Consider the following 26062-nt stretch of genomic DNA (forward strand, 5'->3'; position numbering starts at 1 on the left):
CTCTCTCTCTCTCTCTCTCTCTCTCTCTCTCTCTCTCTCTCTCTCTCTCTCTCTCACTGTCTCTCTCACTGTCTCTCTCACTGTCTCTCTCTCTAACTCTCTCTCTAATGGCCTCAAATTCCCCTCAGTGCATATCCTTGGTACCGGAGCTGAATATCTAGGTTGTTCATCAGAAAGCCTCCATGCTGAGGGAATGTCTCTGATTCCCCATGTAGTTTAGGAAGGCAAACTGGTCATCAAGATATGATCGAGCCGTGTCTGTGGACTGTCTTGGAAAAACTGGTCGTCCCCTTTGTTATTAACGGTGACATTTGCGATGGGACTTTGTTTAAATTCCCTGGCTGTACCCTGGCCTCCATGTAGCTGATCATATCATTAGATCAACCAGACCGCAAAGGAATGCAGCAGACTGAAGTGAGATCAGGCACTGGTGATTAAGGCTCACTGGAAGCTACTATACTGTACATTTTGCAGATGCAGGCTATTTTGGTCAGGATTTATGGGCATTCATGGCAAACTGTAACTGGCTGTCCTCATATAGGGCTGCAGTGACGGCGAGATGAACATGGCCCGTGAAACCTAAATCATGAGTCATAAAAAATGGTAATTATTAGACTCATAGAGTTGCAGACTCAGCGAAACTAGATGATGTGCTGTTATAGGACCCGTGTGTTATCCTGGTCCACCACCACGTCAGTGATGGCCGAGGAGGAGTTGTGTGTTGTGTTGCTGCCCCCTAATGGTGAGACAGCAGGAAGGCTCGTCTTGTCAATTCAAAATCTGACATGAGTCTGCCTGTCTGCTCTTAGTAATAGAAAACAGTACAGTAAATTAGCCTGTGGTGTCTTCATTTAGCCTACTTTTACTAACCAAACTGTAATATGTCGCTGCTATCCTACTGTAGAATCAGGACTTAGCGCTAAGACAACTTGTATAAATAGGCCAGAGTAGTTAATTAGGTTTGCGTTTAAATAAGTTCTCCAGTTTTATAATAGGAACAGGCTCTTACCAAGCTGCTAGGGCCTGTGCTGTCGGCCAGTGTGTTTAACCGAGGTTGGACGACAGATTCCAGTTTGTCAACAGTGAACTTTGAGCTGGTCTCTGGTTGTACAGCATGCTGTCACACTCGTACCTCTGGCTGTCACATGCCTGTCACGCGGTTCTATGATAAACCTTGCAGGGAATGTCAAAAAAGTCTGCCTGTCTGCCCGCATGGTTTTGTCTCTCTCTCTCTCTCTCTCTCTCTCTCTCTCTCTCTCTCTCTCTCTCTCTCTCTCTCTCTCTCTCTCTCTCTCTCTCTCTCTCTCTCTCTCTCTCTCTCTCTCTCTCTCTCTCTCTCTCTCTCTCTCTCTCTCTCTCTCTCTCTCTCTCTCTCTCTCTCTCTCTCTCTCTCTCTCTCTCTCTCTCTCTCTCTCTCTCTCTCTCTCTCTCTCTCTCTCTCTCTCTCTCTCTCTCTCTCTCTATATATATATATATATATATATATATATATATATATATATATATATATATATATATATTGATCTCTCTCTATAGCTGTCTGTTCTTTCTCATACAGATAATAATTGCGTACATACATTATGTCCATACAATATCTACTACCGACAATTCAGTACAATTTCCCAAACCCTGTCAATAGTCTATGGGGGCGGCATAGTGACGTCACACCCAACCGAACCAGTCAGGAAAGTCTGTAAAGTTTGTCTCAAGTGATGCGGAGTAGCAGGCTTCAGTATGCACCCCGCGTGGTGAAAAGCCCTAGTGGGCCCGCCTCAGGGGGGAAGTGTATTCTCAGTCATGTCCGCCCTGCGACTGGAAACCTAAGTGTGGATCAGGGAAATGCAGTCGTGTTCAGAGGCGCACCGCGGTAATGCCCCCATCTCTATGCCTGGAGTAGGGCGCCAGATTAGAGGAACGCCACCGGCGGCCGCTCCGCTCAGCCTCCTCGCCGGATGGCAAAGTCCCCGTTGCTGCCGAGGCCATCTCAGCTCCACAGGGAGCCTCCTCGCCTCTTCCACTCTGCTCGTTCTCTGTTCACTCCCTGGAGCTGGAAGAGGAGAGAAAAACAGGGAGGGAGGGGTGTTATCTAACTCCCACATGCAAACACGCACATACTGACACACACACACACATAAACCTTCTTTTCTTGTTCCTCTGGAAGACTCCCACAGGCTTAGTCCCACACCCTGCTGTGTTCCCACCCAGTATAATGTGTCTGCCGCTCCAAGGAGAGAGCTGAGCAGGGGACGTGATGGAGACTCTAAGCCCAGCCAGGGATCAATAGCTCCAGTAACAATGGGACACACATGTGTCATCACGCTCTGGATCAGTCAGAAGTCGACCAGAGGGAAGGAAAGAGGAGGACAGGAGAAGGGAGGAAACAGGATGGGAGGGGTGAGGAGAAGAGAGAGGGAGGAGAAGAGATGAGAGGGAGGAGAAGAGAGGAGAGAGGGAGGAGAGGGGAGAGGAGAGAGGGAGGAGAGGAGGGAGGAGAAGAGAGGAGAGGGGAGAGGAGAGAGGGAGGAGAAGAGAGGGAGAAGAGAAGAGAGGGAGGAGAAGAGAGGAGAGGGGAGAGAAGAGAGGGAGGAGGAGAGAGGGAGGAGAATAGAGGAGAGGGGAGAGGAGAGAGGGAGGAGGAGAGAGGGAGGAGAAGAGAAGGAGGAGAATAGAGGAGGTCCAAGTTGTCCAGGTGGCTTGACAGTCTGTCTGCATGTCTTGTCTGTCTGTCCAACATGCTTTCACTGACATGGAGAGGGACTTTGACAGGCAGTGAGCGAGTGAGGGAGGGAGGATAAGGGAACCTGATGGAGATGGGAAACGTTGATGATGAGGAGGGGCAGTTGTTGATAAACCGAGGCGAGCTGTACTCCAGACATGAGTTTGGAACACAGACGTCGGCGGGCTGTCTGCATAATGTGTCATCATGGCCCATCCTCTCTGGAGGCCGCTAAGCCTGGATCTCTGGTCTCTCTGGGCTTTGAAGACGTGCCCTGCATGTGTGAAGCTTTGTCAGAGTCGCTCACACTTATTCTCCCAAACGGTCTCTGTCTTTCTCGACCTCTCCCTTTTCTTATTCACTCTCTGTCTGTCTGTCTTCCTACTCTGTGGAGACAGAGCTATTTGTCATGCAGGCTAGGGACAGTTGGAGAGGTCACAAGCGTGTGTTAAACAGAAAGAAACAGGCTTGACCTCTAAATTGCAATCACAGTCTCATCGGGTCCATGATGGCCCAACAAGTGGAGAAACAAGTGCGGCATCAATTACCCAGTGGCAGTTAACGGTCTGATGCCACACACACACTCAAACACATTTATAGAGTCATTCCAGAGTGGTGCCCCCCCCCACCCCCACCCACAGCGCTCTCATTCCCCCAGAGAGACCCAGTTAACTCAGACCTTCCACACAGGAACGATAAGCTGCTGAAAGGTCAGGCCTCTCTAATTGAGTTGTAACGTTGTGGTTGGGGATGTGATGACATTTTTCTGCCCAGTGCCGTGTCACTGGGACAGTGATCAAGTAAGATAAGATAGACTTGATTGTCCCGAAGGACATTTGTCTGAGACAGGAGCAGTGAAGGAGGACGCTACGTTTCTGGGGTAACACTTGTGTTTAGGGCTCTCACTAAGAGGCACGCCAACATACAAGGTTGGACAGTAGTTGCCGTGGTGACATTGGGGGTTGACTGGACTTTTTTTTTTTACCTTCCAGCTGCTTGTCGTATAGCATTTTTCATTGAGTTGTTAAGTCTATTGATCGAGCATTCTTTTGTCCTTCAAACTGTCCTACCCGATCTCTCCAATCCTCTGGTTGTGGACTGTATCTCTTACTGAAGTGACACGTTTTGTTTATTATTGTCTTTTCTAGAAAATTCTACAACTACTTCCGGAAAAAATCTACAGCCGATGGCAGTTCCACAGTATAGGTATGTATTCCAGAAGCTGCTATCTCTTCCATCCTCCACACTCCGACAGTAGTTTCAATCCCCCATCTCTGTTAGTGTAAACATCCAAATACCAAAATAAACCTCTGAAAGCACAGACAATCTCCACGGCCATGCCTAAACTGCCCGTGTAAAGGAGGAAAAGAATGACTTGCGGGGGGTGGCTGTGGTGAGGTAAATGAAAAATGCAAATGAGCACCTCATTTGAAATGCAAATAGGTAATTGAATTATGCCTGGCTTGGTTTAAGCCCTAGCTAGCAGGAGGACCCTGGCACCAAGCAATAACCTCAATTATAATCTGCCAGTATGTCAGCTGTTTTTCGGAGGTAAAGTGACTACGAAGATGCTGAAGTACATGTTCCAACATGCCCACCATACTCCCGAGGTTTATTCCTCCACATACACCCTCTAACATGCCCGGCCGTCCCCTGGTCCTTCCATACACACACACACACACACACACACTCACACATACAGAGACACACACATACAGCGACACACACACACACACACAGACACACACACACATACAGCAAAACACACATACAGCGACACACACTTGCACATACAGAGACACTTCTTACTGAGAGCAGATTCATGGGAGTCTCCAACAGAGGATGCTCTCCAGGTTGTATGCAGTACTAGTCGTATTCCGAGAATCCCCTCTCTCACCATAACAGCTGTGCAACTGTGACAGAAAATGCTTTTTTTGTTGCATCGAGCTAGAGAATGGACGGTTTGCCAAAGACTCATGGTCAGAACGGATAAGAAGAAATAGAAATGTGTGCCACTGTACTCTTGCCTTTCATGCTGCTGTAAAGTGTAGGCTAGTTTGCAGATTCACAAGGACATTTAGCAAGACCTTTTCTAAGCTAAGAAATCAATAAATATGTTTCTTTCATCTCTTTCTCTCTTCTGTCTGTCCTTCTCCCGGTATCTTTCTTTTTCTCTCTCTATTTCTCTTTCTCTCTCGCTCACTCTCTCTTTCCCATCCACCTCCACATTTCCAATCTTTTGAAATGTAAGAATTGGAAGCAATCAAGTTTTTCCTTCATTTTGCCAACACAGGGAATGTCATTGATTTAACCTGATAAGTGGAGAATCCCCTCCCTTTCACACAAATGCACACGCACGCACACACACACACACACACACACACACTTCTCCTCTTGTTCCTTGTTCTTTTTCCTCTGACGCCGTTTAGCAATCAGAGCAATGTCTCATTTGATTACAGCCAACCTGATTGGCTCCAGAAATGCACATCCCGCCAATTGATTTTTATTTTCATCAGGCAAACAAGCATCCATCCTCTAATTCCAGCTGATTTATCAGCCTGCCAAGGTCAATACGTATTGATGAAGATGACATGCTTGTCTTCTACAATTTTGTGTGTGGCGTGTGCCCGTCTCTTAAATCACCAGGTGCAGCCCTCTTCTGTTAGCTCCAGGGTTGTTAAATGTATTTTGTAATTGATGTATCCTCCTGTCATTGTTCCAGGTTCTATTCTGAAAAAGCTATTGCACACTGGAAACTCGTTCAAGGTAAGGGAGAAAGTAGTAGACACACTCATTCCCTATTGATACACACACACACACAGCCACTTCTTAGTTTACAAGTGAAGTGGAAAGTCCACATGCCACAGCACGCACTCACAGACTCATTTACTATTACACACACACACCCGGCCGCCATTTCTTAGTTCCAAGTGACGCAGGCGTTGCGGTGACGTGGTCCCCTGTGTGTGCAGATCCGCTGTGAGGGGATCCGTCTGTTCCTGCTGTGGCTGCAGGCCTTGAGGGACAGCTGTGCCGAGGAGCAGTTCCTCATCTTCGCCTGCCTGGTGCCGGGCTTCCCGGCTGTGCCCTCCACCAGGGGGCCCTGCACCCTGGACACCATCATCTATAACCCCTTCTCCAACCCACCCGATGGTGAGGGCCATGCTCTCAGACACACACACACACGCAGTCACACACACACGCAGTCACACGAGCCTTGTCATCTGTGTCAGATATCTGATCACACTATAAGCCACTCTTACTACTTGTGTGTGTGTGTGTGTGTGTGTGAGCAGCCAAGGTGGTGCCTGAGGAGATCACACCGCTGGTGCCTGCTGTGCCAGGGGAGAAGGTGGCAGACGACCAGACCTGCTACATACTGCAAACCCTGCTCAAGTTCATGGTTGTCCAGGTGTGATGTCACATGCATGCTCATCTGAGCTCTTACTTTGACATCTACCTGTGTCTCTTTCCAGTCTACCTGTGTCCAGTCTGCCTGTGTCTTGATCCAGTCTCTGTTCTCTGTTGGGTTCTTGTCTGATTAGGCATCCAGCTTGGAGTGGAAGAACCGGGAGAACCAGGACTCTGGCTTCAGGTTCCTCTTCAGCCTCTTCAAGAAGTACTACCTTCCCCATCTCTTCCCCTCCTTCACTAAGCTCACCAACCTCTACAAGCCCTTATTAGGTAAGGGACGGTGTGACAGTGTCTATTTGACAAACATTCCACTGTGGTGTATTTACCTAACTCAAAAGACGCCAATTGAGATGAGTCATTTTAGAGATATTGTTTAATTTTGACAGCAAGCAATTAGTACACCTCATTTTTCTAAGTAGAGGGAGTGTCCTTTATATAATAGCTTCTCAAATGTTTAACTGAGGTGAAAAATACTCTTGATATATTGAGCCAAGCCTGGCCAGAAGGGCTTCTTTCTGATAACTAGAAAAGTACAAATGCAGCTTGACCCACAAATGAACTACTGCCAAGACTCGCATTCCTTAAACCAGACCATTTTCAATTTCATGTCATGATCCTGACTTTTCTTTGTCCTCTTTTGGCTTATCTGCTGATCTCATTGACAGAACCGCTATTTGAATTTAATTGGCAATTAGCAAAGAAACTCGCAGTTAGAAATGTGCCTAGTGAATCTCAGATAATGAAAAATCCATTAGATAATTGTCAGGCCTATGGGACTGTAGAGCTGGGAAATGGTGTGGGCCAGACAGGTCAATGCCTTTTTATAGGCTCAGTGAAATGACCAATTTCAGCTGAAGAATTGACATTGAGACCATGAAGAGCAGCACATTGAAATATCTCCTATTTCTGCGCTCTCTCTCTCTCTCTCTCTCTCTCTCTCTCTCTCTCTCTCTCTCCATTCGATTCTTTATCTCCTCTTCCCTGCTCGCCCCTCCCCACCACCCACACACCCCCACACACTTGTACATTCCCCTTTCTTTCTCTCTGTCTCTCTCCCTGATCCGTTCTCCCCCCAGACCTCCCCCACCACCGGCCCAAGCCGCTGTACGTCCCGGTGACGAGGAACAATGAGAGCACCTTCTGCACCAGGGACCAGTACCTGGCCCCGCGTGTGGCCTTCATCACCTGGCTGGTCACCTTCTTCCTGGAGAAGAAGTACGTCAGCACGGCCCCTCCCAGCGCCAAGAACGGCACAGAGGTCATCCCCAAACTCATCCAGGTGAGAAAGTAATCCCCATGTAAAGGTTTTTGCACACCGAGTCCGCAATTTGTGTCCGAAATGTTCGCACGTTAAAAAAGATATTTGACCTCACGTTATGTCATGTATCACGCTTACACACGGTATCCAAGACTTTAGTCCTTCAAAAAAAAGTTTGGATTGGGTTTGATCCATAGCCAGCATTTTGAGAGTTTTTTTGACAATTCAGAGCAAACCAAATATTTTGGCTGACGATTACGAAAAGACGCATATGAAAATTTCGGATGCAAAATTAACCGTGTACTTTATGTTCATTATGTTCATCTCCTAGTAACTAACTTGAGTAGCTCTTATCCCCTATCCCGTTTGGTTCTGCGGTGGTCTGTGGACCAAAGCCCTTACTCACAGTTTCACATCTCTCTTCTACCTCTCACCACTCCAACAACGTGTGTGTGTGTGTGTCTGTGCCTCTGTGTGGGTCCAGACTGTCACTGCGGGCAGCAGCAGTCAGGAGAAGGACAAGGAGAAGGACAGAGAGAAGGAGAAGGAGAGGGGGTCGGAGGGGGAGCCCAGCGGCCCTGCCGAGCCTGAGAAGAGCCACTCCAACAGCAGCACGCTGTCGGACCGGCGCCCCAGCGACTCCAGCCTGTGCAGCATCGACGAGGAGCACCGCAGCGTCTACGACATGGTGCACACCATCCTGCTGTCCACGCGGGACAACGTCAACTTTGTCAACGAGGTCTTCCACCAGGTAGCTTGATGTCCCCCCCTCCTCCTGCGTCACTAGTCATCAGAAAACCGTCTGAGAAAATCAGAGGCTCGACTTGTTTCGTCCCTGCAGGTTTAACAACACAAATTCGATAGTGACCTTTGATATCGGCAGTGTTCTTGCCACAATGTCATTCACGGACTGTCCAATTAGTTGTGTTGCTCTGCCTTCTAGTGGCAGCCAATGGTACTCCATTAAAACAAAGTAACATTCTATATTCCAAAAGATATCGATCCTTGCATATACCATGTTAGCAAGCACGTCTTGAGTGACAAGACGTCATGACCACATCGTGTGAAATCCCGCCCCAAAAGTAAACGTGCCCTTGCGCTCCTCAAGGCCTTCCTGTTGCCCTCCTGCGAGGCGTCGGCGACCCGGAAGGTGATCAAGGTGTACAGGAAGTGGATCCTGCAGGAGAAGCCCTCCTTCATGAGGGAGCCGGAGAAGAGCAGCCAGGAGGAGGAGGTGGAGAGCCCCGAGGAGCGGCTGAAGACGGAGACCGACAGCGCTCTCGCACAGGTGACACGCACACACACGCACACTCAATACAGAATGCACATACATGCACAGACACACACACACACAACATACTGTAAACGCACACACAGAGATGATGACTGGATATCCAGGGTCTTTATAAACCTATAAAAAGATGTTTGAATGAACGGTAGGCTAGGTGACATCATGACCACTCACACATGCTGACCATGCTGGTGTACCGTAGCAGGTGCTGGAGAGTCACCCAGGGCACAGGCGCTCGTCTAGCTGGGGGAGGACCTACTCCTTCAGCAGCGCCATCAGCCGGGGCTGTCTCACTGAGGACCACAACAGGGACGTCAAGGCTGGCATCCAGCCCACACTGCAGGTATCTGTGTGTGTGTATCTGTGGTGTGTGTGTGTGTCTGTGTGTGTATGTGTGGTGTGTGTCTGTCTGTGTGTGTGTATGTGTGTGTGTCTGTGTGTGTGTGTCTGTGTGTGTATGGTGGGTAAGTGCGTGTACATGCACGGCTCCCCTCATCATGATGAATGTGTGATGTACACTTCCTGTCATGGTTAATGTGCGTGTGTGTAAATCCCGCCAGTCCGTCACCACACCACAGTGAATGTGTGTGCGTTTGCACGCCCTGTCCCTCACCACAGTGTGTGTGTGTGTGTCCAGGTGTTCCTGACCAACTCGGCCAACGTGTTCCTGCTGGAGCCGTGCCAGGACGTGCCCAAGCTGCTGGACAACCAGGTGGAGGTGTGCAAGGGGGTGTTGAGCATCTACCGCCACATGATCATGGAGCACCCCATGAACACACAGACCTGGTCAGTCTGCCCCTGGGACCCCCCCACCCCGCCCCACCCCTGCCACTCACTGTGGAGCACACGCTATGCATGGCTCAGCTGTCTCGGCCGCGGTTAAATGAGAACGGCTCGACAGGCAGACGTATTAGGAAGGGAAGTGTCGATGGTGCTCATGTGCGTGGTGTGTTTGCTGTGTGTGTCCCACAGGGAGCAGATGCTGCAGGTGCTGTTGAGGATCACGGAGGCGGTGATGAAGAGGCCTCAGGAGAACCACAAGAAAGATCCCTTCGCTGAGAGCCTGGCAGCCATCCTCTTCAGGGTCAGTCTGGGCCTCTTCCTCACGGTCCTCCTCACTCACTCAGCAGCAGCAAGGCTATAGGGCTCACCCAGAGAGTCCGGAGACAGAGATTTCATTAGAAGGTTTACTCACAGTGGGTTGTCCTGACTGGTACACTTTATGAGCCAATAATATGGTGCATCGAAAGACAATCTGGGTATTCACATGAAAAATGCAGTGTGTAACTGTTGTTATTCAAACCCCATATCAGTCAATTCTGTTTCCTTCTGGCCTTCTATCTTTGTCTCTCCATGTGTTTGACCTGTGCTTATCTCTCTCTCTCTGTACCCATCCCCCCCCTCCACGGACCCCAGACCATCATCGTGGCGTGGGTGCGAGCCAACCTGTGCGTGTTGATCTCGCGCGAGCTGTGGGACGAGCTCCTGAGCGTGCTGTCGTCCCTGACGGGCTGGGAGGAGCTGGTGACTGAGTGGGCCAGCATCATGGACTCCCTGACGGCCGTGCTGGCGCGCTCCGTCTACGGCCTGGACATGACCAACTTGCCGCTGGACAAGCTGAGCGAGCAGAAGGAGAAGAAGCAGAGAGGCCGGGGTGAGGGGGGGAGAGGGAGGTGGGGAGGGGAGGTAGGGATCACAGATGGAGGACGAGATTGTGACAGCGTGCTCTTTCGATATTTTCGGATTTGTGTTCACGCGCGTGTTCTTACAGTGTCTCTTTCTGCTCCCCATCCACCTCCTGCTCCTCCTCCTCTTCTTCCAACTCCTCCTTCTCTTCCTCCTCCTGTCCCTCCTCCCATCCCCCGTCCCCCCCCGCCCCACCCAGGAGTGCTCCAGGACTCCCAGAAGGCGGCGGCAGCGGCGGCGGCGGTGGCGCGCTCCTTCTCCCTGAGCTGGAGGAACCAGGGGGAGCAGGGTGGCCAGGGCGTCCAGGAGCCCATGAGGTTCCGCAGCGCGACCACCTCTGGGGCCCCCGGCGTGGAGAAGGCTCGCAACAACGTCCGGCAGAAAGCCACCGGTGAGACACACACACACACACGTGTCCCTATTCTTAAGACACGCTTGTTTTTATTTTATTACAAAGGTGCACACTTCGTTATGTTTTTGTGATTTAATTTAATGATATATCATGTGGGGTATACAGACACACCTACCCTGGGATCATCTCAGTGCAGTTTTGAGAAGCTCTCAATGCATGATAAGAGGGTAACAAGTTAATTTAATGACAACTTTGTATACAAACTTTTTTCTTTGCAGAACTGAACTGTAAATTCAATAATATTCTCATTGTCTGCATAACGCTGGCCCAAATACATCTTCCTTTACGGTCGAGTCATGTTTGCATCCGTCTGAATACAGGATGGCCCATCCCTGATAGAGTACACATGGTCTTACATTGTGCGCTATGCCAGGTGTTGGGGAAAGGCCTAACACCGGACACACAGAGGCCGGCAGATGGTCGCCATGGTCCCCCCCCCCAGCCATGTCACGGGCCAGTGTCAACATGTTTCCCTGTCAGTTCCGTGGCGCACACAGGCCCTCGGTGACACGTCAAAGACCAGCCATTGTCAGCGGTTCAATACATGCACAGTGCACAGCCACTTATCTGAGCGGGGTCTGTCACTCAGGGGAGCGATGGCTTTGGTGCTGACGTGTTCAGGACAAGGTTATCTGGGGCCGAGGACGGGGGAAGACGGAGCGCTCTGTTTAAAACGACGGCAGCCTTGAAGAGAGAGACCGTTCCTCGCCGGCTCTGTCTCTCTCTCTCTGTCTTCCTCCGTCCACCGCCCCCTCTGTTCACTCTGATTCGATCTCGGCGCTCTGAAGAGCTTGTTGAGCTCCGAACAGATGCAGTTGAAGCTGAAGGAGGGACTCTCAAAGACTGCATGCGCATTTCTGTGTGTGTGTGTGTGTGTGTGTGTGAGGGAGAGAGAGAAAGTGTGTGCGTGTGCGTGAGATAGAAAGTGTGTGCGTGTGCGTGTGTACATTCGTTTGTTTGTCTATCTGCGTGCAGCCAGAGAGAAACATGAAACACCACCGCCTCAAATTCTTCTCTTTCTCTTGCCTAATTGGATTTCTCACACATTGATCTTCAAACGTCCCGATTCCTCCCTTCCTCCCTCCTTCAGCCACAGAGAGAGTACCCACACATCAATTGGCGAGCCGTTTTTGATAGTTTCATTAAGAGTGTAATTAATGCTCATGAATATGCATAAAGGGCTAACAGTTAGCGGTCTGTAGCAGAGACGATGTTATCGCCTTATGAAAGGCTCTAATTAAAGTGCGCCGTGGGCCGAGAACGGAAAGCCTTCCTCTCCGCTCGTTCACTTTCAGATCAGACCTGAAGAGCCGTCCAGACACAATCCCCAGGCCTTATCTGGAGGAACTGGCCTAACTTTGGATGCTCTCGTCTATGCAAATGCATCCTTATTATCCTGGAGGGGGTGTTGTTCTGATGGGTTTGTTGTTCAGAGGGAGGTCTAAAAATACATTGGGATCTGTGATGATGACATACATAGACATGAGGTGGACTAATATGGTAGGTTTATTAGCGGGGAGGGGGAAGAGTTTGAATGGCTTTTTGTAGACTAGAATATAAGCTTAAATAAGCTTGTATAATGTCAACATACAGTTGTTGTGTTAAAGTGTTAGAACCCAACTTCAGACGACCCGGCGCAGGGTTTAGCACCTTCGCATTTCAAGAGTACTCTGGAGAATGATATCATAAGTTGAGTGAAAGTTTTTGATACATTTGTCTGCTTCCTATCTGCACTACACAGTCCTGTTCCTGTTCTGTATTCCTACTGAGAAATGTTCTCTAAAGCTCCTCAGTCTCATGCTCTGGAGAACTAATTAAACTCTTCTTCCAAAACAAACGCAACCCAGTGCATAAATTAGTCGTAAATCTCTTTAAAGCAGATCGTCACTCTTTTTTCTTATTTTTTGAAGATTGTTTGAAGAAAAAAAAAAAATGGGTGTATATTTTTTACACAGCACAAGAACAGCAGCAGAGTATGGTGGGCTTTGTTAAGGTGAAGAGCCCTCAAGTGACAAATTGAAACCACAGGCAGCTTCAGCGATGCTCCTGTCCTCCACTCTGCTTTTCTTCATTTCCTGTCTCAGTGCCTCCACTCTGCCTTCTCCTCACAAACCTTTCTTCAGAAACTCTCAGTTTAGAACTTGCCCATTTTTCAGGCTTGCTCACCACACAAAGAAAAAGCATTCACACGGACACATTGTTTGATTATTTTGTACTGCTGTGTCATTCTGAGAACGACAGGTAGCCTTCGTGGGACTTGATGTCCTTTTCAATGTTCTGCTCTCGTTGACTCCTCTCTTCTTTTTCCACCCTCCCTCCCTTTCTTTCCCTCTCTGTCTCCTCTCCTCCCTCTGTGATGGAAGCTAAGCGGAGCCAGTCTATCAGCAACTGTGTCCATCTCTATGAGGCTTTGCCCGCTACTAAAAGTGTCCCCATGCTGCTTCATACTGTCAGCTCTTTCTTGCCTGGTATCTCTTCTGGCACTTCTGCTTGCTCTCACAGGCTTTCAGGTAAAGTGTGTTCCGGAAAGCACCGTGTGTGTGTGTGTGTGCGCATGTGGGAACGTGTGTCTGCCTTCACTTCCGGTCTCTCTAACCTGTGTGTCACCGCTCAACCTGTCTCTACCTCTCACCGTCCCCCTGTCATGGTAACACATCCGAGTGAAGGCAAGCGTAATACGACTGAGACCGTGTTCATGCTAGTTAGTGGTCATGTGATCGCTGCGTGGTTGAATCCCAGTGTGTTTGGTTTCCACCGCATGTGTCCCTCTCACAGTCTGACTCATAAGCCATCCGAACAATTTTAAAACCATGTCACTACCCGCGCTCGTGAAAGCCTGAGTGTGTGTGTGAGTCTCTTGACTTCGTCTGTCCCCTCTCTCGTCTCTCGCCCGCTCAGACGTGGAGGAGGGGCAGCTGGCGGAGTGCGGAGGGGAGGAGGAGCTGGGGGGTGCCGACAGCCCCCTCCCGCGCAGCAGCAGCACCTCTGACATCACCCAGCAACTGGCTGACACCTTCCCTGGTACAGACATACACACACAGGATAGGGAGGACCAATGTAAGATTCTAGACTTCCTGTTTTTTTTTGTTTTTTTTAAACAGGAAACACTGCTTTGTTTGTGTCTTGGTGTTGTGATCACTGGTCAACATCTCATGGTTACAAAGCAAGGAATAAAGGAGTAATGCAGAATATATACCATTATACTCATTCAATGCAGTTCATACTACAGTACAGTATGTGTTAAAAATCTTAGTTAACATGCAGAGTCATTTTTCCTATCTTCCTGAATGTGTCCTCCAGGCCAGAAGAGAGAGTACTCCCCCTCCTCCCTTGGCTCTGAAGGCAGGACGTCAGAGGACAGAAGAGAGAGCTGCGAGCCTCCAGTGGTAGGAATCCCCAACCTCCACATCCATGCAACATGTTCATGTTGGTCTCAGAAATCCACCAGTATTTCTGGACAGACCAGTAAGGCCTTTATTACTGATTATGACCAGAACAGAGGCATAGTGTGACATAGTGACCTGTGTGTGTGTTAAGATCCTGATCCGGCGGAGCAGCAGTCCAGTAGAGATGGACTACCCTGCTGATGGACCGCTCACCTACAGCAGACCCAAGCTCCGGGAGAAAAGTGAGGGCCCACTTGAACATGACCAAGCAGCTAGCGAGCCGCACCGCTAACGCTAACACCTGTCCTGGAACTCTCGAACCAGAATCCCTGTGTTGACCTTTGACCCTCCCTGTCCCGTGCCCTCCTCCACAGGTGAGAGTGTGAGCAGTGAGACGTCCAACGGCTACCTCAACGACGCCGACGTCAGCATGATGACCTGGCAGGCCTTTGAGGAGGAGGCCGACACTCAGTCCACCCAGTCGGCCCACATTGACGTGACGACCGACCCCCACAACCAGAGGAACCTTCTGCTGAGCCACAACGAGGCCCTGGCAGGTACTGTCCTGGACCATACCATGTCTGCTCCAGAGGGAGGGGGGTTGGAGGAAAGTGACCGTGGGGGTTGGGTTGCTTTGGAGTGTGATAGTGAGGGAGGCCTGAATGCAGGGCTCTTTGGGCAGGCTTCTAGAAGTTGTGCGAGAGGAAAGGGGTTCATTTCCATTCAGTCAACGTAGGCGGTGAATTGTAATGCATATTTAGTCAGTCTTGTGTCGACTATATTGAAGTGGGATCGCTCCCAGCAGCACCAGGAGTTTACAGAGTCCAGCTGACCCGTGTGACCTCATGTCGCAGACTCCAGCCTTAGCAACCGCTGACCTTTCCAGGGATTAGCCTGGGCCCTCAATGTAATGCAAACCTGATCCGGGACGCAGTATCTCCTTTCTCTCCCCTAGACCCAGCTCTGTCACCTCCTGTCACAGCCCGGGGTACAGGTTACCTCCTGGCTGCTGGGGATGCACCTTATGTTAGGAAGGTGTGTGACGCACTCAGCTTGTCATGGTTAGAGGGCGAGGCGAGGTGAAGTGGAAGGGGTTTCAAAAAATGTATAAAAACTTGATGTAAAGATCTCTACAGAACCCAGTCCCAGCTTGTGTCGTGTTTCTGTGTTTTGTGTGGCGTTTGTGTAATGCGTGTGTGTGTATAAAACATACGTTCATTGTGAGCCTGTAGTGTTTGTGTCATTTTGGTGCAGTATTTATGTGTACGATACATCCGTTTGCCATGAGCTTGTGGTAGCCCATTCCTCCCACCTTCCTCTGACCCCTCCACCCTCCACCCTGTGCCCCTGAGCTCCCTCAGGTCTGACTGTGTCCCCCTCCCCGCCTCCCCCCTTCCCTCCTTGCTGTTGTAGATCCTGAATGTGTCCTCCCTCCCCACTCTGTATACCCCCACCTCCACCACCACCATCACCACCATCACTACCACTACCCCCAGCACCCCCCAGCCTCTCCAGCCCTGCTGGTGCACCCAGAGTGCCCCAGCCAGGACTGCCACCAGCTGCTGGACGACACCATGCACAGCTCTGTGTTGCGCATGCCAGAAGACCTGGGTATACCACTCCTCCTGTCCACTCACACACACACACACACACACCTGTTTCATCCCATGCATCCTCATTGTGTTACTATTTCTATCCCCTTCCACACACACACACACACACACACACACACACACACACACTGCCCGTACTCAGTGTCACTCTCTTCTCTACGGTCTTCACTCCCCACACCCACACCCTTGCCACCTATTGTGTGCTGTAGTTGTGCTGGTGTTTCTGCCCCCCCCAGGCACACACACTCTACCTGGAGAGCTTTTCAGACGGACCCTGGGTTAGTTAGTCATTGCTTTGATGGGGAGGCAGTAGATTGTAGCATTCTGAAGATAAAGGTTCACATTATTCCAAAAGACTGTGGATGAACTTTGAATTATTATAGCATTTATACAAGTGGCTTTATCTGCTCCTCTGCAGTACTATGACCTTGCTACAACATATTGCATCTCTCTTTTCCTCTCTCGCTCCCCCTCCCTCCTTCCCTCCTTCCCTCCTTCCCTCCTTCCCTCCCTCCCTCCCTCCTTCCTTCCCTTCCTTCCCTCCATGGGCATTGCAGACAGCAGCGAGTGCCTCGCTGATGACATCAGCATCATCGCCGGGGGCAGCCTGACGGGTTGGCACGCCGACTCTGCGTTCGTGCTGTGGCGGAGGATCCTGGGAATCCTCGGGGACGTCAACAGCATCCGCTGCCCCCGCATCCACGCCAAGGTGTTCAGCTACCTCTACGAGCTCTGGCACAAGCTGGCCAAGGTAGGACACACACACTCGCGCGCACACACACACACAGTCATTCACCCACAAATACACATTCCATTCAAAGCACATATCCAGACAGACTTGCGAGGCTGTGCAATAACCTCTCTGTGTGTGATGCAGATTAGGGACAACCTGGGCATCAGTGTGGATAACCAGTCCTCACCCCCGCGGCCCATCTTCACCCCCCCTCTCCGCATGCTGGCTTCCTGGCTCTTCAGGGTGAGTCCACTGAACATGCACTGACACCTGCTAGTCTGACACTGTATGTCCAAACCAATGCGGAGGTGAGAATGCATTGTGAGAATAAGAAGAACCCAACAAACATGTCATGTCAACCAATTGGTCATATTGTTTCTGGTATGGACTCATTCTACTATACTGTCCTCCCATCCCTCCCCCCACCTTCCACACACATACACGCACGCGCACGCACACACACACACACACACACACACACACACAGGCCACCATGTTGCCGGCGGAGTACAAGCTGGGGAAGCTTCAGGCCTACAAGCTGATCTGTGAGATGATGACCAAGCATCAGGACGTGCTTCCCAACAGCGACTTCCTGGTGCACCTCTACCACGTCATGCACAAGGGCTTCGTCAGCGAGGACCAGGTGAGGCCACCAGGGGGCGCCACAACCTCACACACACATGCTTAAGGGCCATTCCGGCTGTTTTTCGTGAGCCGGCTCGTTTGGCTCAGCTCACTGAAAAGAGCCGGCTCTTTAGGCCCGAACGGCTCTTAAAAAAAAACACGTTTTAACTATGAATTTGACTATGATATGTGTGAAAACTATTTCAATTAAATTTTTAAATGAAATCATACTCTACCTTAACCACAATGTCTTTGAAAATGCATTGATTTGTTATGGCTCTCCTCCGAGTTTCGATAACTCGTCTGACTGAGTGTGTGTGAGTTGGCTCGGCCCTCCCTCACTGCGGTATAACTGGTTGACACCGCGTGTGCGATTGACAGGAACAGAATGTGAGGGTGATCGTATGCGCCTTTAGGCCTACATGTATTTTTTTGTTGTTCTTTGAATTAGTCAATGATTTTAAATATAATTAAAATTCATTATTTCATAATCATTGAATTTTTATAGGCTATATTAATCTATTAAAAATAGAGTCGGCTCTTCGGATATGACGTTCACCTACAAGAGCAAACTACCCGTCACTACTCTGCTCGAACTCCATTTGTGGCAGCCCCGTTCCACTAGATGGCGCTGAATTCAAAGAGCTAGGAGCTTTTCCGGCCCATCGCTCACTGGAGTTGATGAGTGTGATGATGAGCTGGGGTGCGCCAGTACACACTCTGCCCCTCTGGCCTGCCCCTGAGTGTTATTGTTAAGATGTTCGATTAAAACCTGATGTGAGGCTGCTTGCTTCTTCATGCCTACTGATATACTCACAGCCTAAGTTTGTCACGGCAGGTCTGGTCTCGTTAACGTCAATGTGAGTCCCATGCATAAGGGGGGATGAGGCCCATGGTTAAGGACGGTTGTCAGGGTCGTCTAGGTTCACCACACCTTGGTCCTCCATCAGTCTGTGGTTTATGGTTAATGGTTGATGGTTACTGATGGTGGTGTAGGGACCTGGTCTTCCTGCCAAACGATGGTGATGGCAGGAAGGTGATGGTGATGGCATCTGGCCCCTCCTCTTCTGGGCCCGGCCACACCCTGGCTCCTCCCTTCTCCTGGCCACGCTCCACCAGCACCAGCCTCAGTGCTGGAGCCCCCCAAAACAAAGAGAGGGGGAGATGGATGGAGTCAGGGAGAGAGGATGGGATAGAGGGGGAGTCAGGAGAGATAGAGGGGAAGAGAGGGGGAGTCTGGGGGAGAGGGGGTCAGGGGGAGATGGAGGGAGAGATAAAGGGAGAGAGGGGCAGTCAGGGGTAGAAGAAAGAGAAGGAGGGGAGATGGAAGAGTGGACTGTGATTACATTCCTTTGTTTTGGACGTGTGTGAGAGTGTGTGTGTGGGTGTGTGTGTCTCTGTCCTCAGCCCAGTTTTTTTTTTCTATCAGGCCTTTGGCAGGACGACAAGCTTATTAGAATGTTTTCCGTGTCGTTAAATAATGTTTGAGCCCCCCGCCGTGTCTCTGTGATTAATCAAGGCCCGACGCCTGTCGCGCTCCCTCAGACTGACGCGCACGGCAGGGTTGGCCTGAACCGTAGGGGGAGTGGACATGCATGTTTGCGCGTGTGTTCCCGAGCACATGCATACCTGTGGGTGTGTGTGTGTGTGTATGAGAGCACCCAAGCATGTGTGCAAGCATGTGTGTGTGTGTCTGTGTGTGTGAGAGAGAGAGAGCGCGTGTGTGCGTGCGTGCGTCTGGAAGAAAGTGTCGAGAAATGAAGTGGGCCTCAGAGGCAGCAGCAGCCTTTGTTGTGTCTCAGTAGAAGCCAGGGAGCCGGGCTGGCCAGGACAGCTCACTGGAGCGTGCTCTAATTGGCCGGAGAAAGAGTCCTCACGCCACACAATAGAGGGACAGCCGCACGCCTGCTTAACATAAGAAAGTGGCTCTTACTCCCACTCCGCCCCCCCCTCTTCCCCCTCCCCCTCTCCTTCCTCTCTCTGCTCAACACCCTCCCTCGTGTTCTGTGTCCTCTCCCGCCAGGCAGCCACAATATTCAGACCGCCCCCCCCCCTCCCCCCCCCGCGCCCGCAAAAAAAATCCCTCTTATCTTTTGCCTTCCTCTCTCGATCCCCTCTTCCTCTCTTTCTCTCTCTTCCTCTCTTCCTCTGTCTGTCCCCTCCTTACTACTGCCTTACTATGTCGCATTTTCATCTTGTTTCCTCTTGGCGCGGTTCTCCGCTGATGAAGCCTGCCTTCTTTCCCAGCACTGTGTTGGGGTACCATGGAAGCCCTTCCTCTTGGGTTCTCTGCTGAACCCGCCTGTTCAGCTCTGGAGCGCTCGCTCTTCAGTCTCCCAGATTTCACAGCTAATATTTGACTCGGAATAAACATGGCTAATTTCCTGCCTGGTCCTGGTCTCCCTCCGTGCCTGGTGAGTTCCCAGCAGGCTGTGCGGGGCAAAGGACTGGTTGGGTTCTCCTCCTCTCCCTGGCAACAGCTAAGGTCAGTGCTATTGTCCAGACTGGCTGGCTCAGTGTGTTGAGCCAGGAGAGGCATGACCTCAGGACAATAGCAGTAAGCTATCTAATCACACTGATGGTGTCACACACATCAGACCAGGGATGGGCTTCGACGCCATGTGGGTTTGGGTCTATGTGATCGCTTGTTTGTTTTGAAGTGGCTCACTTGAGACATCTTTGTACCGTTCACCTTGAGGAGACACCAGAGGGCAAGGGCGAGGGAGTGTTAGCGACAGTGCGCCGCTCGCCCATGTGAGACGACTGCCATGTCTGGAAGGGCTCTCGGTTTAGACAAAAGAGAAAGCCTGCATCACTTGGCTGGGCATGAGCCAGCCGGACTGTTCTGCTCCAGTCTCTCCCTCCCCTCCCCCCCCCCTCACACGCACACACACATCACATCACACAAACACACCTCCTTTCTGCCTCTCTCTTTTGTTCTGCCTCTATCCCTCCCTCCCTCCCTACTTCCTTCCCTCTCTCTCTCTCTCTCTCTCTCTCTCTCTCTCTCTTTCTCTCTCTTTCTCTCTATCTCTCTCTCTCTCTGTCTCTGTCTCTGTCTCTCTCCCTCACTCTCACTCCTGTCTACCCCCAACCCCATCTTATCAGCGGAAAGAAGAAAGAAAACACTCACACAGCTGCCCCCCCCACCCCCCACACACACCCCAACCGATGACCGCAGAGTGGGGCCAATAGGGGGAAGTCTGACGGTTGATGATTCCTCATGGGCTCCACGATCCAGCGTCCTGGTGGATGATTAAACACCTTGCCACATAGTCATACAGGTGGGCCACATCTCTCAGCAGGCCTGGCCCTCACTGGGAAGTCCCCCAGCCTGTTACCATGACACCACCTGGAGGCGGGGACAGGACTCTGATCCCTGCTGCAGTGGAAGAGATGGACTGTGTTGGAAGGCTTTGTAGCAGACTGTACTGACAAGCATCGGGGGAAATTCCAATGTTGTCAACGACTCCAACGTCCTTAATGACTCCAACGTCCTTAATGACTCCAACGGATAGCACCTGATGGGACGTTGATCTCCTGACCCAGATGTCTTAATGGCATTTTTTGTTCAACTGGAACTTTCCCACTGCCGGCAGAAAAGGAGCTACTGAGCTCTGTTCCCATCTGCGTCTCCCAGACCCTCCTCCACCCCCGCTGACACTCACAGACACTTCCACCAACACACACCTACACACTCACCTACGCACCCAATTACACACTCACCTACACACTCACCTACGCACCCAATTACATGCTCACCTACACAGTCACCTACACACCCAATTACACACTCACCTACACAGTCACCTACACACCCAATTACACGCTCACTTTCACACTCACCTACACACTCGCAGACACGCGCATCCATTGGAAGCAGGTTCTCCCTACTTATGCACACAATAGCAACACTTTGTACACTCGGCGCTTCCTCTAAAACGCTCATTTCAGGCAATCAAGCGTGAGTTTGTCGCAAGCTAATTACCTCCGACTGCTCGGCGCATTACGCCCCAGAGGTCAATTACCGACAAAATGAGGGTAAAATGGGCCGGCGGGCCCACCACTCTCCCAACCAATTTTCGGGGACTCGAGTTACAGAGTGTGTGTTTTAAGACTTCTTCCTTATTGCTCTGCCTGTTTGTTTTATCCCTCCTTTGTTCCCATGCACTCCAGTGTTTACCAAAGCTTCATTTGAGGTGATTAATGCTGCAGGTAGGGAGGGGGTAGACTGTGGGTGGAGGGGTGTGTGTGCGTGCGTGTGTGTATTTACCAAGTGCACTCTATTCCAGGCGCTTGGAGATACCAAGGCCAGTGTTTGAGCGTCCTGATTTGCCTGCTTTTACAGCCACCAGAAAGGCAGGTGTTTCTAGACGGGGCTTTGACATTGTAGACACACACACACACATACACACAGATACGTCTAAGACAAAAGACAGGCATTTGGATCCCATGTTGGCACTTGAGGGCAGCCCTGGCACCCGATGGGCATCCGGTGTCTTTATGACCACCGAGGGACATTTGCAGCAGTGCTTGTCTAAACACACAAACCAACCACACACACACACACACACATGCTTTCAATATGTAGATTACTTGGACTTAGGAGTTTATTGCTAGAGGCATGCAGGAGATGGCTAGGAGTTTGGAGTCTCCACAAAGCTGCAGCCAGAGCCCATGTTTGTGCAAATCCCTCTGCAATACGACATATGTCAACACAGAGAGAACCTCCATCTGCCACTGGGCTGAGCCTACCTGAACAATACCTGCACCCTGGCTTTAATTACAGGTGTGTGCGTGTGCGTGTGTGTGTGTGTGTGCGTGCACGGAGGGAAACTTGAAGTCTTTTGTTCCAGAACCCACCCCCCTATCCTCCCTTGCTCTGTGAACAACCCATCTGCTACCTCTTTCTTTCTCACCCTGCGTTTCCACCTTTTGCAATATTTTGTCTTGGGAGAGAGGAGGGCACTCAGCGCTCCATCTCCAGTGAGTGGAGCTACAATAGTTCACCTGTCGAGAAAAAGCTTTCACATTACCATGCTTCTACCCAACCTCCAAAAAACCCTTTTATCTTTGCCCGTTTCTCCGTTGATCCTTGCTTTAACGGTAGACCTGACTATGTGACAGTATTATGGTGTGGACTACTCGTGCTGTTGATTGATAGTGTGTAGTTTATGATTTCCAATGCTTTTTTTAGCTAACAAGATGATGGTGGAACCGTTTTTGAAACCTATATTAACCTATGTTAGCTTTTCTGCGGGTTGAAACTTAGCAGGGTGACGTGCATGTGCAACTGTAAAGTAGAACGATTTAATGTATGTATGTGTGTGTAATGTGTGTGTCTGTGTGTATGCAGGATGTGCTGAACACGGTGATCCGCTCCTGCTCCCCTCGCTTCTTCTTCCTGGGGCTGCCAGGCTTCACCATGCTGGTGGGGGACTTCATCACCGCCGCAGCACGCATCCTCAGCTCCGAGTCCTCCGAGGTACACACACACACACATCCTCAGCTCCGAGTCCTCTGAGGTACACACACACACGCCAACACTCGCGCAGAAACCCAGTGTGCCCACGTATGGACGCACACACACATGCGTAATATGGACATGGCATGATGAGGCTCAATCAAGTTCCATCCAGTTTCCCTGGAAGGGGAATGATTCACTCCAATTAACTGAGTGCTATAATAATGTGTGTATGTGTGGTGTGCGTGTGTGTTTCATGGGTGTGTACGTGTGCCTGTGTGTGTGAACCGTGCTGTGTGTGTGTGTGTGTCTCAGGCGCAGACCCCCAGGGTGGAGGCCCAGTCAGTGCTGGGTTCCTTGGTGTGTTTCCCCAACCTGTACTGTCAGATCCCCCTGCTGCAGACGGTCCCCGGCACCCAGGACATCGTGGTGGGCAACGAGGACATCAAGGTACCACCCACCTGCTCACGCCGACACCACGTCCCCTCACAGGGTCTCCCTGGTGGGGGGTGGATGTGTTGGGGTTGGGGTTGGGGTTGGGATGCAATGCTGTGTGAGGTGATGCTGTGGTTCTTTGTGTGAGTGTCTGGTGTGCTGTGACCTCCAGGACTACCTGGTCAACATCCTGCTGAAGACGGCCAGGAATGAGCACTGTGAGGGGGCCAGGTACGCAGGGTCGAGGGGGGTGGAGAACAGACCAAGAATACCCTTTTGGATGTTTGTTCTTGGAATGTCAGAGGGTGTGATAGCCTTCATTGCATGGGGATGTTACGATGTTACGATGTTACAGTACATAAAAATGTTATGAATGTGATTTTTTTAAATCATATTTTTTGTATTGATCAAGTTCTTAGTACTAAATGCCCAGCGTGCCGTGTCCACTCCCAGGTGTGTGGCCGTGTGCAGCCTGGGCCTGTGGGTGTGTGAGGAGCTCACCCAGAAGAACATCCACCACCAGGTGAAGGACGCCATCAATGTCCTGGGAGTGACACTGAAGGTGAGGGGGACACATTCAGCTCTCCATCCATAGCTGTGCATCCATTTTACATGACTGCGATGTACCTGGTAGCCACTTTCGCCGTAAATCAGTTGGGCCTTTCCTACGGCTCTTCTTGTTTTACCAACAAACTATGTGCTGTGCTGCACAGCTTTTAGATCCTGGAAAATGATAGTAGATGACATAAAAACCCACTGTAGAGCAATTTGGTGAGAGTGGGAGCGTGAGCACAACACTGTGTGTGTGTGTGTGTGTGTGTGTGTGTGTGTGTGTGTGTGTGTGTGTGTGTGTGTGTGTGTGTGTGTGTGTGTGTGTGTGAAGACGTATGTGTGTACCTGTGAGCGTGTGTGTGTGGGATAACATGACTTGCAGTGCAACTCCAAAAAGTGGTATATTTTCAAATAGCCCTCTGCCTCTCTCTTCCCCCTGGTGAGTGTAGAGATGCAGAGAGGCGGTATTTGGCAGTTTTTTTGGGGGGGGGTGGGGGGTACCGGGGTGCTTTGGGCTGTTGGCGTAATTTCCAGGCCCCACTCGCACTCTTTGGTTTCGTGGCGGGCCCAATTTAAGCAGGCACATCTCCCAGCTTCCTGCGATCCCCCCGCCTCACTCACCCCCCCCCTCTCTAATGGAGTGGTAATCACTCCCCCCGCACAACTTGACACACAGGCTCGTCCGGCCCAAAATAGAGGGTATGGAGGGGCGTTGGGGGAAGTGGGGGAGGGGGGGGGGGGGGTATTGGGTTAGGGGGCAGGGGAGTAGAATGCTGCACACAGTCCTTTTTCTAAAAGCAGGTGCTGAACTCTCAGGGCCCCTTTTTGTGTTGGTCCATTTCTGCACTCCCGACATTGTCTGCCCCTGTTACATGTTGAGAGGCATTCAGTCGGAAGAAAATGGGAAATGTCCATTTTCTGTGCTCTGAATTCCAAATCACTAAAAAATAAAAACCAGCGCCGAAAGAATATTGTCAGTAACTCGAGCTCGTTCAGCCCCCAATGCCATTTTTTCCAACATACAAACAAGCTGGTTTTGGAAAGAATGAGTTTTGAACCACTTCTACACAGCCAATATATTTTTAAAAACGCATTATTTTCTTTTTTTCTATTTGTGGCAGCAGTGTTCATCCAGCTCGTACAACTCATTCCCAGCAAGCACAGGAAAAAAACAATTTACGCTTTCTAGCAGCACAATGAGAAGCTCTATGGCTGTAATGTATTGCCTGTCATGGGCTCTAGTTTGAAAGAACTGGATGTGGAACTTAATTTGCCACCAAGCAGAAGCCAGGGGGATAGACCTCTTCAAGCTCCAGCTCTGACCTGTACGGTGGAGTTGCTGTCATATCATTTTGTTTCCCTGTGTGTGTGTGTGTTTGTTTTTAGTTTGGGAACAAGGCAGTTGCCCAGGTAGCATGTGACCTGTTCCAGCTCCTCATCTCTCACTGGGAGCACCTACAGAGACTGGAACGCAGCCTCCCCAAAAAGATAATCGAGGTAGGAGACTACACACACACACACGCCACAACTACACTTCTACTGTAACACAAATCCTTTGTCACATCCACTGTCCCCTTGAGGGTGACTGTGTCATTAAACTATCTCTCCCACCCCTCTCTCTCTGTGTCTCCCCCCCCCCCCCCCTACTTTTTGGCCGACAAAGATCTTTGTTGCCACAATAGCTTTTCTGTTGCCGAGCGCAGAGCACTCGACAGTGGAGGCAGACAAAAAGGTATGGAGGAATATTGAAGGAACATAAAATGAATGGGAGGATCTGAAGGAACTCTTTGTCAGATATGCAGTCCATTTACACAGGAATTTTTGCACATTTATGATGGTGTTATCCTCCCTTCAGCCAATCTCTGATATCCTCTACAGGTTGGATATGTATTGTGGTAGAGTCCTAGTTCAATCAAATGCAAAGGACGGGCTAATGGAAGGGTCTTTCTTTTTCCTTATCGCTCTGTCTCTCACCCTGTATCTCTCTCTCTCTCTCCCTCTCCCTCCTTCCATTAGCTGATGGTGTCTCTGCTGCTGTGTCTGCTGGACTGGTGCATGGCTGTTCCTCTCAGTCTTCTACTGGAGCCCATAACCATGCCTGTCCTGGATGACCCCACATCCAACAAGGCCCCTCTGCTGGATTACATCTACCGGGTGGGTATTCACAGGACAGACACAGCCCTCAGATGGCCCTGACCCCTCGGAGGCTAAAAAGGTTGTCACTTTCATTTGTCTCACCTCTGAAACTGCCCCTCGTGAATATGCTATTTAGCATCGGAGGTGTGGCTAGGCTACGTACAGAAGGCTGCCTTGGAAATGTAGCAGTTAGTATCATGGCTATTGTTGCAGGTTACCCTCCAAACATGCATATATTGTAGACTACTTTGGACTGCATTCATTCAACACCAAAACAGTTCCCTAAAATATTCATTTCAAATTCCATTTAGTGACATTAGTTAGGTTTCAGCCCCTTTTTTT

The 26062-nt window shown here is 50.4% G+C and overlaps 1 protein-coding gene across 8 annotated transcripts in view; it reads left to right on the forward strand.

Annotated features, from left to right (window-relative positions):
• ralgapa2 (Ral GTPase activating protein catalytic subunit alpha 2) overlaps positions 1 to 26062 on the forward strand; it is an 87687-nt gene that overhangs the window by 23032 nt on the left and 38593 nt on the right. For 2 of the 8 annotated variants that reach the window (XM_084676515.1, XM_084676468.1), the window contains exons 4-32: positions 3865 to 3922; positions 5439 to 5482; positions 5689 to 5869; positions 6013 to 6128; positions 6262 to 6400; positions 7207 to 7409; positions 7873 to 8139; positions 8497 to 8676; positions 8882 to 9022; positions 9317 to 9465; positions 9652 to 9763; positions 10096 to 10333; positions 10565 to 10756; positions 13141 to 13287; positions 13676 to 13798; positions 14078 to 14163; positions 14315 to 14405; positions 14538 to 14720; positions 15577 to 15774; positions 16334 to 16527; positions 16654 to 16752; positions 16997 to 17152; positions 22490 to 22618; positions 22913 to 23047; positions 23205 to 23263; positions 23486 to 23594; positions 24971 to 25081; positions 25248 to 25316; positions 25601 to 25738. In XM_084676515.1, the coding sequence (XP_084532641.1) occupies positions 3865 to 3922; positions 5439 to 5482; positions 5689 to 5869; positions 6013 to 6128; positions 6262 to 6400; positions 7207 to 7409; positions 7873 to 8139; positions 8497 to 8676; positions 8882 to 9022; positions 9317 to 9465; positions 9652 to 9763; positions 10096 to 10333; positions 10565 to 10756; positions 13141 to 13287; positions 13676 to 13798; positions 14078 to 14163; positions 14315 to 14405; positions 14538 to 14720; positions 15577 to 15774; positions 16334 to 16527; positions 16654 to 16752; positions 16997 to 17152; positions 22490 to 22618; positions 22913 to 23047; positions 23205 to 23263; positions 23486 to 23594; positions 24971 to 25081; positions 25248 to 25316; positions 25601 to 25738 (4047 nt within the window). Of the gene's footprint in view, positions 1 to 3864; positions 3923 to 5438; positions 5483 to 5688; positions 5870 to 6012; positions 6129 to 6261; positions 6401 to 7206; positions 7410 to 7872; positions 8140 to 8496; positions 8677 to 8881; positions 9023 to 9316; positions 9466 to 9651; positions 9764 to 10095; positions 10334 to 10564; positions 10757 to 13140; positions 13288 to 13675; positions 13835 to 14077; positions 14164 to 14314; positions 14406 to 14537; positions 14721 to 15576; positions 15775 to 16333; positions 16528 to 16653; positions 16753 to 16996; positions 17153 to 22489; positions 22619 to 22912; positions 23048 to 23204; positions 23264 to 23485; positions 23595 to 24970; positions 25082 to 25247; positions 25317 to 25600; positions 25739 to 26062 lie in introns of all 8 variants that reach the window. The other 6 variants (XM_084676488.1, XM_084676451.1, XM_084676460.1 and 3 more) reach the window with 5 other exon arrangements.

Source organism: Hypomesus nipponensis, chromosome 3 (genome assembly GCF_054491055.1).
Source record: "Hypomesus nipponensis isolate SF chromosome 3, ASM5449105v1, whole genome shotgun sequence".
Classification (NCBI taxonomy): domain Eukaryota; kingdom Metazoa; phylum Chordata; class Actinopteri; order Osmeriformes; family Osmeridae; genus Hypomesus; species Hypomesus nipponensis.